The sequence below is a fragment of the Quercus robur genome, chromosome 1 (genome assembly GCF_932294415.1).
Source record: "Quercus robur chromosome 1, dhQueRobu3.1, whole genome shotgun sequence".
Classification (NCBI taxonomy): Eukaryota; Viridiplantae; Streptophyta; class Magnoliopsida; order Fagales; family Fagaceae; genus Quercus; species Quercus robur.
This window is the reverse complement of record NC_065534.1, coordinates 40176173-40187153: the sequence shown is the minus strand read 5'-3', so window position 1 is coordinate 40187153 and position 10981 is coordinate 40176173. Positions and strand designations below refer to the sequence as shown.

General features: G+C 38.8%; 1 protein-coding gene across 1 annotated transcript; it reads right to left on the bottom strand.

The window, feature by feature from the left end:
* Positions 1 to 4120: 4120 nt before the first annotated feature.
* On the bottom strand, positions 4121 to 6481 carry LOC126689859 (uncharacterized). The gene is made up of 4 exons (XM_050385030.1): positions 6051 to 6481; positions 5422 to 5513; positions 4903 to 5021; positions 4121 to 4463 (listed from the first exon to the last, which is right to left on the bottom strand). Exons 1-4 carry the CDS (start codon positions 6265 to 6267, stop codon positions 4385 to 4387), a joined length of 507 nt encoding a protein of 168 aa, XP_050240987.1. The 5' UTR covers positions 6268 to 6481; the 3' UTR covers positions 4121 to 4384.
* Positions 6482 to 10981: the final 4500 nt, after the last annotated feature.

The window sequence follows — 10981 nt, the reverse complement described above, 5'->3', positions numbered from 1 at the left end:
GAAAACTGAAAGTACTGTAGCAAAATAATTTTTAAATGTATGAATAGTATCGTGAGACCCATTTTTAATATTTTTTAGTGCGTGAACAGTGCTGCTACAGTACTGCTACAATGTTGCTACAGTTCTAATTGTCCCCTGGAATGCGTGAAGTGAGGAAAAAAAAAATGAAAACGCAGCTTTAGATTCAGCGGAAAACGCTGAATCCAAACGGCACCTAAATGGTCTTTCACGCGTGTAGGAGCTGTGAAATGACATAAAAGTGCTAAAAGGAGCCTTTATGGAAGGTTCCTTGTTTACAATTACCCAAAATGGTAATTGTATTTACAAAAAAACCATAAAGAAATATTTTTTACTCACAATTTCACTTTTTTGAGTTAAAAAAAAAAAAAAAACTATACATATTAATTTATAGTATAATAGTAACTAGTCGGAAACCCATGCAACGCATGGGAACTTACCTATTTATAATAGATTAAAATAATTTTATAAAATTTTAAATTGATTATAAACTTTACTATTGCGTGAATTGCTCCTATCTTTTTGAGTTACAATTTGATGAATAAGCCATTGCTTGAACATGCAATGTGGTGCAAAAAATCTAGCTAACAAATTTAGATATTGAAAAAAAATAACTAAAAAATTCTGATGTTAAAACGTCCAAAAGGAAAAAAAAAAAAAAATTAGAAAATTTACTGGCACTTCCTAGAAATTATTGAAACAAAACAAAATATATATGACTACCAAATAGAGAAATATAAGAGAAAGATAGGTTACCTTCAAGAGAATAATCCATAGTTATAACAGTTGAAATTTACTAAACTGTTTCAAATATTGCAAAAAATTGAACCCAAAAATTTAGATGGTCAAACTTTCAAAAGACAATAAAATTAAAAATCAAAAGATTCAGAACCTACAAATTATTAAAAAAAAAAAAAAAAGTCATTATTGCGAGACAATTTTTGTAAGGATGGAAAGCTTTTCTAAATTTTTTTATCCAGTTCTTCCTAATTGATGAAAAATTTGGTTCAAACATTGTCAAACACTTTGAAGGTGCAAATAATATAAGCTTCCAACATAATCTTTAATTAATAAAGAAAGAAGCATGACACCATAAGAGAAAACATAAGATAACATATAGTGCATAAAATCTCATGGGGCCTGGAAGAACAGACAGCCGCAAGATCACCTCCACCAGACACAAAACAAAAGCAAAAAAATCTTATTTACAAAAAAGAGAAAAAGCAATAGCAAGCGTACCAAAGAAATTGAAACTTAGGGTTTTCTCTCTTAATGGAGACGGGCAGAGGAGATTGCTTTAGGGTTTTCAAAAATTTTGTCTTATATATATATAAAAGAGACTCCTGTTAGGACTCTCTTACTATTTAGTTTTAAAAATTAAAATTTTTTAAAATTTAAATGATGATGTGGAAAAGAGAAATATGAGAGAAAGATAGGTTACCTTCAAGAGAATAATCCATAGTTATTTGAAATTTGCTAAACTGTTTCAAATATTGCAAAAAATTGAACCCAAAAATTTAGATAGTCAAACTTTCAAAAGACAATAAAATTAAAAATCAAAAGATTCAGAACCTACAAATTATTAAAAAAAAAAAAAGTCATTATTGCAAGACAATTTCAGTAAGGATGGAAAGCTTTTCTAAGTTTTTTTTATCCAATTCTTCCTAATTGATGAAAAATTTGGTTCAAACATTGTCAAACACTTTGAATGTGCAAATAATATAGGCTTCCAACATAATCTTTAATTAATAAACAAACCATGACACCATAAGAGAAAACATAAGATAACATATAGTGCATAAAATCTCATGGGGTCTGGAAGAACAGACAGCCGCAAGATCAACTCCACCAGACACAAAACAAAAGCAAAAAAAAAAAATTTATTCACAAAAAAGAGAAAAAGCAATAGCAAGCGTATCAAAGAAATTAAAACTTAGGGTTTTCTCTCTTAGTGGAGACGAACAGAGGAGATTGCTTTAAGGTTTTCAAAGATTTTGTCTCTTATATATATATATATATATATAAAAGAGACTCCTGTTAGGACTCTCTCACTATTTAGTTTTAAAAATTAAAATTTTTTAAAATTAAAATGATGATGTGGAAAATTGTGGGAATTTCAAAGGTTTCGTGTATATATATATATATATATAATACATTAATATTTATTTAATATAATATAAAAAAATGCTTAACAAAAATATAAATAAAAAAATATTTAATAATTAATTAATAAATGTATTTTGTTGTATTCATGACCCTTTTTCTCAAAAATTACCATATAGCCACACTGCACCCGTAGCTGCACCTAAACCCAAATCTGCACCCGTATTTTCTAGGCCACGTGCAGTTGTTGGCAAAAGTCCAAACCATTGTTGGTAGAGTAAAAGCAATGCCACTACCCCTATGGTTTTTTTTATGCTAGGAGTAGGAGCCTAGGTTCCTTGTTTACAATTACCCAAAATGGTAATTGTATTTACAAAAAAACCATAAAGAAATATTTTTTACTCACAATTTCACTTTCTTGAGTTAAAAAAAAAAAACTATACAAATTAATTTATAGTATAATAGTAATAATACATTAATATTTATTTAATATAATATAAAAAAATGCTTAACAAAAATATAAATAAAAAAATATTTAATAATTAATTAATAAATATATTTCGTTGCATTCATGACCCTTTTTCTCAAAAATTACCATATAGCCACACTGCACCCGCAGCTGCACCTAAACCCAAATCTGCACCCGTATTTTCTAGGCCACGTGCAGTTGTGGCAAAAAAGTCCAAACCATTGATAGTAGAGTAAAAGCAATGCCACTACCCCTATGGTTTTTTTATGCTAGGAGTAGGAGCCTAGGATTAATGCGTGCAGTCCTTTACCGAATTATGAATTCAGCTCGGGCGTGCTTATCATATTAATTATTTATAGTCCTTTACTCCTGTTTTTGCTGGTAATGTGTAAACGGAAAATGGAAGAAAAATTGGAGTGTTCCGAAAATGACAGTTCTTTTTGACATGCTTGATGGTGGCTTCACAACCCTATCCTCAATTCCCCACCACTTCACTTAGTGCTCCCAGGACAGAAGAACTGTCATTTCATAGTTCAAAAGAACGAAAGGATGAAAATAGCGGAAAGTAGTCAGTTTTGTACTGGCCACATCACTTCCACGATGGTATTTCTTTTCTTCCTGACAATTCAGTATTTATTTCAATAAAATCACAGACACAACAAAATTTTACAGCAATTCACATCATTCCCAAATTACCCTGCCCAGCTACCACCTCACACCTGGCCAACCAACCATGATATATGCAATTTTTTTAATAACTTAAGGGTCGTTTGGATACAACTGAGAAGTGAAAACTGAAAAATACTGTAGTAAAATAATTTTTAAATGTGTAAATAGTACCGTGAAACCTATTTTTACTGAAAAAGTTACTGAAAAGTAAAATTTGTTGATCCATAAACAGTACACGATGTGCACTGATTGGATGAAAAAGTTTGAAAAGTCAAAATTTACAATTACTGTTCATTAAACGGTGCATGAACAATAACTGCAAGTCAAAAAACGCGTAAAAAAAAAAAGAAAAAAACGCAAACGCGCTGGAATCAGCGCAATCCAAAAGTAGCTTAAGTATGAATTATTACGGTAATTTAAGAATGTTATGAAATTATTGTGATTTTGTATCCTTTGAAAGACTCATATTTTTATTTTAACTGAGAGCTGCAGATATGCATATTTTTCCCCCCTTCTACGAAGAGAAAGCATTTGATGTATCGTACATGTGTAACATGCCTCTATATGGAGTGGATCTCACACTTGGAGATAGCCGTCTACATATGATAATTTTCCGTCTATGAGAGGGTGGACAACTTGACATACAAGTGTAAGTGACAGTTCATTATCAGAAGGAAGAGAGATAAATATTCATAATTGTTGTAACTGCAGGCATTAATTAATTGGCAACCTGTTTCAATAGACCAGATATGTGGATGGTCACTCTTAATGCTGAAGATTTTGCTCTTCTGAGTCCTGACACCCCTTGTTATTTTCCTACCTAAGTTGAAATTCCAATAGAGTGAATAGTAAAGGTAAATGTTCAATTTAAGAGACTATCAGTCTTATATTTCATTCATTACATTCAAGAACATAGAGAAAGTTGATAGCCAATATTGAGCATATATATTACAAGCATTTATCAACCTGTCGGGCTGCAAATCATCATTTTATATAATTTGCAATATCTGCTGTAGCTGCATGATATAACTTACAATCTGATTGCTTTAATAAGCCAAACAAACTTATAGGTGTTAGTACCTCAAGATTCCATGCCATTAACAAATAACTGATTCCTTGTATCTGTTATTCTGGTTTCTTCACTACAAGAACAGGACACTTGGCGTTATTTATGAAATAGTTGCTCAAACTCCCCTGAAATGCCCTGTATCAACAAATTTATTTTATTACTCAGATATCAGAAGAAAAAATTTGATCACAGAATTTAAAAAACATATGACCAAGAACAGAACGCAACCATAATTTTCCCTATTTTTAACTCAAAAAGTTATTCAAATGAAAAGGCAAGATTAAGCAACATATTTCACACTAGCGAGTTAGATAAGCAAGGATATGTCTTCTCATATAATGGTAATATGTGCAATGACAATTTCTTTTTCATTTTTTGGGGGGAAAAAAAAAAAGAGAATTTGGAATCGGATAACCTACTTCAAGGATAACATGTATAGTTAGTCTAAGATCAAAGGCAGGTCATGAAAATCAGCGAGGTTCTGATTTTAGAGGTATTTTTGAAACTCTTGGCTACAACATATTGTTAAACCATATTACCTGAATGTATTAAGAACTCACAAGAAGCTACTAACCTCTTAACGGTTCTATTGGCATGGCTACCCATAACAAGTAGTTTGATTTTGTACTTTTGGACTGCATCACTTATGGTTTCTTTAGGATCCCCTGCCTCTGTAAATGTTTCCACATTTATCTGTAGAGACAAATATTAATGTTAGCTATACAGAAAACAAGTGGAAAAAATTGAGCTTATGCGCCTAGTTTAGTACAAAAGGAAAGGCATATAGGGGCTGCCTTTGCTAATGTTGCCTCAAACACTCTTGGAGGTACCAGAAGACTGGTGCTCCAAAAAGAATGGTCCTAGTTGCTTGCAACTAAAACGTAATTCAAGCAACATAAAAACTTCGCCCCCAAATATCAAAGTTACAGAGGCAACACAGTGTCAATGAGGACTAGAGCCAAGTATGATGGACGATCAAAAACTTGTGTGAAGAACTCCACCAACTTGACTACAGCTTAATCTAAAGAAAATAACAAAGTGATTAATATCATGAAGATGCAAATCTCAAGAAAAGAAGTTACTGAATCCATACCCCTCGACTAGCACAGATACTCTTAGCTTTCTCCAGGAGGCCTAGTGAAACCTTCTTATTTCGCTCTTGGATAGACTCAATCAAAGTGGGAGCTGTAAATCAGAAATTTTGCAACTTGTGAATAGAAAGTAATGCTGCTATCCCAACAGTTACGTATTTCTGATAGAATTCTCAGCCAAGTTCCATATACTCCAACAAAATTCAGAACTCCTAACCCCTTTACCCCATCCTTCTCCTCAAGGTTAAGCTTGATTTTTGGAGAAGAACTCAAAAATCATAGTATTTATCAGCAACTTCCAATGATAGTTTTTGTTATTGTTCTTGTTGAACACATCCAAAAAATAAAGAGGGAAAAAAAATGAAGAACTTTGTATAGCTCAGCTGAGCAGAGGTACTTGTTTCATTTCCAAATAATGGAAAAATAAAATATGCATAGGTGCGCCGAATTAAACTTCAACATGAAAATTCTAATGATTCGCCATTCAGAATTTGAAGCTATTCGATCAAAGTTCTATTCTAGAGCCTATATATAGTTGTTCTTACTGTACAAACTAAAAACTTCCAGTTTGCATAACAATCAGAAAATAAAGAAGAACAAGAGAATTAGAGGTAGAGTAAGGAAACGTAACTGGTTGACATAGGAGAATACATGCGAGCAAAACCCAGTGGTGCTGCAAATACATTAGTATAGTTTGGAAGAGGCTGTGCTGCGAAGATGACAAGAGTCGATTTTGTGACTGATTCTTTGAAATTTTCGAGCACCCACATGAGTGCATAGTAGCTATACTCGTTTTCATCTATTACCAGCATCACCTTCTGATCAGACCCTTTTGTTTCTTCCCCCATTTCTGATACAAATAAATCCAAGTTTCTATCTGAAAGTAAAGGTTACTTGGTGTGATATGAAAAGTTCAAGCATGAAACTTAGCTACTTATAGTAGGCACTGGACTTTGTGCATTGCAAAAGAACTGTCTGTGTCTTGAATGGAGCAATAAAATCAGCAACTGCGACCCCTCTCCAACTAATACAGTTTCGAGATCAGTGAAATTCAAGACCTACGGAGGTGTCTAATCCATCATTTTAGTGACGTTCAAAGATTTGTTTAGCGTCCAAAGGTTGAATCGGTAAAAAAATAAAAATAAAAAATCATCTTAAAGGATAAAATAATTGTTTATAAACTAAGAAAATTTTTACATCACTTCTATTAAAAATATAAAAAGTCATAAAAAATTAATTATTTTTTTCTTTTTTCATAGAAAAATTAAAAAAAAAATGTATTCTAAACTAATAGCCTAAAAACATCTATTAACTTTTTCAAAAAAAAACAAAAAAACAAAAAAGTCAAGTGCACATCTTTAATGCACACGGTAGGGTGTTGGTTTTGAGCGCTCTTCCTATTAGATGAAAGATCTCAAACCCAACTGACCTAATACAATGAAATTTTAGAAAGTGGGCCTAAGAACTAGGTGTTAGTCTAAACCACAATCACTATACATAGTTGGGTGTGGGCGGACCAATGAGAAAATGGGTTTAAGCTTGAAATGTTGTCCCCGGGTGTTTCGTCCGAGGAGCTTGATATTCTTCTTCTTCTACTTTCAGTACTACGTTCCCGTGGTTCTTCAAAACCATGCAGACTGCTGTTGTTTTCTCCTTTTTCTCTCTTTCTGTCCCTTTTTTGCTATCCCCCATTCTTGAGGGGTCTTTCCCATTATATATTTCTTTCCGGTCGATCTTGACCCTCCATCTGTTGATTGTGCAGGCCATTACTCGAGTGCTGGTCCCATCAGCCACCTTCCCACACCTTCTGTGAGTTGCGGCAACCAAGGCCATACTGTTCAAGAGTCCCTTCATCATTAATGCGGCCAGGACGTTAGTTGGGCGCATTAAATGCGGAGGTGACAGCTTTTCCTTGAACTGCTCCTACACCATACCCCCGTGTGCGTCCTACTGTACTCGTCCTTTCTTCGGGGAACGCTTTGAGAGGTTGCCTTTGATGGCATGTCGTTCTCTCCTACTGGAGTCTGGAATGCCGAGGACAGAATCGTCCTCGGCAACATTTCTAGGCCATTTGGATTTTCATCGTATGTCCTCGGACATTTCTCTCCTCGACGCGGGCCTTGGCCTAGCACAAAGTGGGCCGGGGTCGCCAAGTTCTCTGGCCCCACAATAGCCCCTTAAAATCCTATTGTCTGGATCCTCAAACGGAAAGAAGGGTTTTGGTAACATCAGACTTCTATTATGGCTTGTCATGTCCTATCCTTCATTAATGCTAAAGTCTTTTCGTATGCCCGAGACACGTTCCTGGCGCCTTGGTATATGAAGCGTGCCTTTAATGAATGCTGGCGGCTCCGTGCTCTCCACGTTCAATGGTGCGATGGTGATTTTAACGGCTGAGATTTCCTCACCTTTATGGGCAGGAAAATCCGCACAGTTATTTTTAATGAGAGGTATAAATTCCCATTTGAACGGACTTATCTCTTTACTTTTGCACTTAAGAGTTCCTGCGCATATGTCCTGAGTTCAGTCAAACTTCCAACCAAACTCAAGTTTCTTTCCAGCATAAAGAGCCTGCCCGAGGAGCTTATCCTCATTTCCGTAAGTTTTCTTTGCTCTTCAACTTGTGCTTTCCCTCTTCTAAGTTTATCTTTCTCTTGTTTCTCTCATTCTTTCGTCATCCCCTGAGTCTCTTTGACAATTTCTAGAAATGGGTAAATTAAAAAAGTTGGTTGAGACCGAAGAAGCGATGGAAAAATTCATCGCCGATTATAGGATACCCCCCAATGTGGGTCTGAGGTACTGTGAGGAAGGGGAGTGGCACTTTAGGAGAAAAACGGGTGAGGTGGTGATCTCCATACTTGCCTTTATAGAGGGGGGCGTGAGAATCCCCATGGGGCCAATAATGAGGGATTATCTTAGGCACTTCCGATTAGCCCCCACCCAGTGTGCTGCTAACGTATTTAGGATCCTGGGTTGTATGGATGCCTTAAACGAGAAAATGGGGCTAAGGCTAACTCACCACGATGTGAACTAGTGCTACAACCTCAAACTCTTGAAAGGCAAGTCCTACTATTTGAAGACGAGGGATGATAGGGTTTGGCTTATTCAGTGCCTCCCCGAGTCCAGCAAAGGGTTAAACAAGGACTTCCTCGTCGTGTTTGGGGAGTGGCACGATGGCCTCCCTTGCCCCACGGTGGAGGGGGAGCCAGGTGGGGTATCTAGAGTGGGAGAGGGATGATCCCCTTTTTTTATTTTTCGCCATCATGATTTGCACGGTTTGGTTACTGATGTGAATACGCCTTCTTTTTGCAGATCCACACGCCTTTCAGCATCACTTCCATCTGACCAACAAGGAGGATTTGGAGACTATCCTCGGGGCGGCGGTCTTTTAAACGAGGCGGACAACCAAGTCAGGGCCGTTCACAAGATCTTGGGGTACGATCCTATCCAGAGGTCATTCTCCGATCCGAAGTACGTGATTAGAGCAAACGATCCCTAGCTTTAGAGAATCACTGTAGTTAAGCACGGGTTTCTGATTCCCGAGGGGTCTCCTATTCCGGAGGGTGCCCCGTTGGCCGGCTCTTCTTCATCTCACCAAACGGCGGAAGCCGAGAGTGGTTCGGGTTTGCCCGAAGAAGGATTCGATGCATTTGACCAGGCTAGTTCACCCGCGGATCCCGTTGGTGACTTGTGTGACCCCGACCTTTCCGAGGAGGATTTCTTGTTAGCGGGGACATCCTCTCAGGTGGAGATGGGTCTTAAAAGGAAACCCCAGTCAAGCCTGCTCGACCTAATTGAGGGCCAGCCGGGGAAGGAGGCACCAGGGAAGTCGCAATCCAAACCTCCCCCTCCTTCGCCACAGCCTCAACTTGTTCAAACCAAGTCTTCCCCTGCTCGCTCGCGGACACCATCTCCCCGGCCCAAACACTCTGCTTCCCCTCAATCGACTTTACCTCCTCGGCCTGAGCCCACCGACTCAAAAAGGAAAAGGAGTTCTAAAGGCAAAGAGCCGATAGATGAGGGGAAGTCTCACACGTCTCAAGAGGAGTGCGAAGCCCCGCAGGCTCAAAAGTAGCTAAAGATTGGGTCTCAAGGCCAAGGCAAGGAGATCGATGCTCAATTTGTGCCCGAGGCTTGGCTCCCTGCCCCAATGCTCCACAGGGAGCCATTAATGGAAAATGCCTCCCTAAGGGACTTTCGAGGCGGCGAAGGCGCTTACATAGCCGACGCGTTGGAAAGGGCCCTGCTCCTTCCCACTGACATGAAAGAGCTAAAGAATACAAGGAGTCAGGAGGTCTTCCTCAGCATGAAGAGGTACTTGGCCATGGTAAGACTTCTGATACTTGTGACTCCGTCAATTTTTGTTCCTCAATTTCCCATTCACAGTGTGTTTGTTCCGATTGGCAGGCCGTCCAAACCACTTATAGGCTGGAGGATGAGGCTAAAGGGCAGAGTAGGTCCTTGGAGACCGAACGTAATAAGCACTTGGACGCTGCTCACACCCTTAAGAACTCCGAGGCTGACCTCACTAAGGCCAGAGAGGATCTGAAGGAGATGACCAGGCAGAGGGACAGCGTTGAAGCAGGCCTGTCTGGCGCCCAAAAGCAGGCTGAGACCCAGACGAAATGCCTACTTGAAGCTAAAGATTAGCTGAGGATTGCGAAGGAGCAGATTGATGATTTAAAGAAGAAGGCAGAGATGGCTAGGGGCGTTGCAGAATGGGCCAGGGATGAAGCTCTAAGGGCTAAAACGGAGGCTGAATTTTCCAAGACGGAGGCCGAGACCTCCAAGGACAAAGTTGAGGAGGAGGCCTATGACGCGGGGGTGGCTAATACCCAGGCCGTCCTCAAGGCTCAAATCCTTGGGGTATGCCGGCTTTACTGCTTCCAGGTCTGGAATGAAGCCCTTAAACAAGCTGGGATGGAGGCTTCGTCTGATCTGTGGAAGATGGAGAAGGTGTACTCTCCCCCGGCCATTCGTGAGACTAGCTCTGAGACGGCGAGTGCTCCGGAGGAAGCTGAGGTTGCCCAACCTGAGGCTGCCCTGACCGTGTACCCTGCTAACGAGCTAGCCAAAGGGGGCAAGCTTCCTAAGGTGACAGAAACGGGTGGGAGATCTAACCCTAAAGCGCCCCAGGAGGCTGCCGGGTCCGTAGTTAGGGCTCAGGACCCTCACGCCAAGGAGCCACCTCTCTTGATTCAGCCCCTTCAGTCCATTTCCCCGGCTAATGTCACTCAGGGCCCCGAGGCCAATCTTGCTCAGCTTCCCAAGGAAGGGGATGTCTCCTTGGGTTTCAAGGCCAATCCTGCTTAGCTTCCCAAGGAAGGGGATGTCTCCCAGGGTCTCGAGGCCAATCCTGTTCGGCTTCCCAAGGAAGGGGCAAAAATAAAGTTGAAGAAGTAAAGACTCTGGCCACCTTTTGTGTTGGTTTTCTTTTCAGCTTAGTTTTTAGTTAATTTGCTTCTGTTTTAAAAGTCTTGGAATTTGTTTGTAACTAAATCTTTCGGCTATATATATGAAATTCCTTTCTTCCTTTCCCTTTTGAATCATGTGCTTATTGCC

Excerpts from the sequence above, each read along its gene's own strand:
- LOC126689859 (XM_050385030.1), bottom strand. The coding sequence starts at position 6,267 with ATGGGGGAAGAAACAAAAGGGTCTGATCAGAAGGTGATGCTGGTAATA. Across the intron at positions 5,022-5,421 it reads GTATCTGTGCTAGTCGAGGG|ATAAATGTGGAAACATTTAC; the intron begins GTATGGATTCAG and ends TTGTCTCTACAG. Across the intron at positions 4,464-4,902 it reads GCCAATAGAACCGTTAAGAG|GGCATTTCAGGGGAGTTTGA; the intron begins GTTAGTAGCTTC and ends TTGTTGATACAG.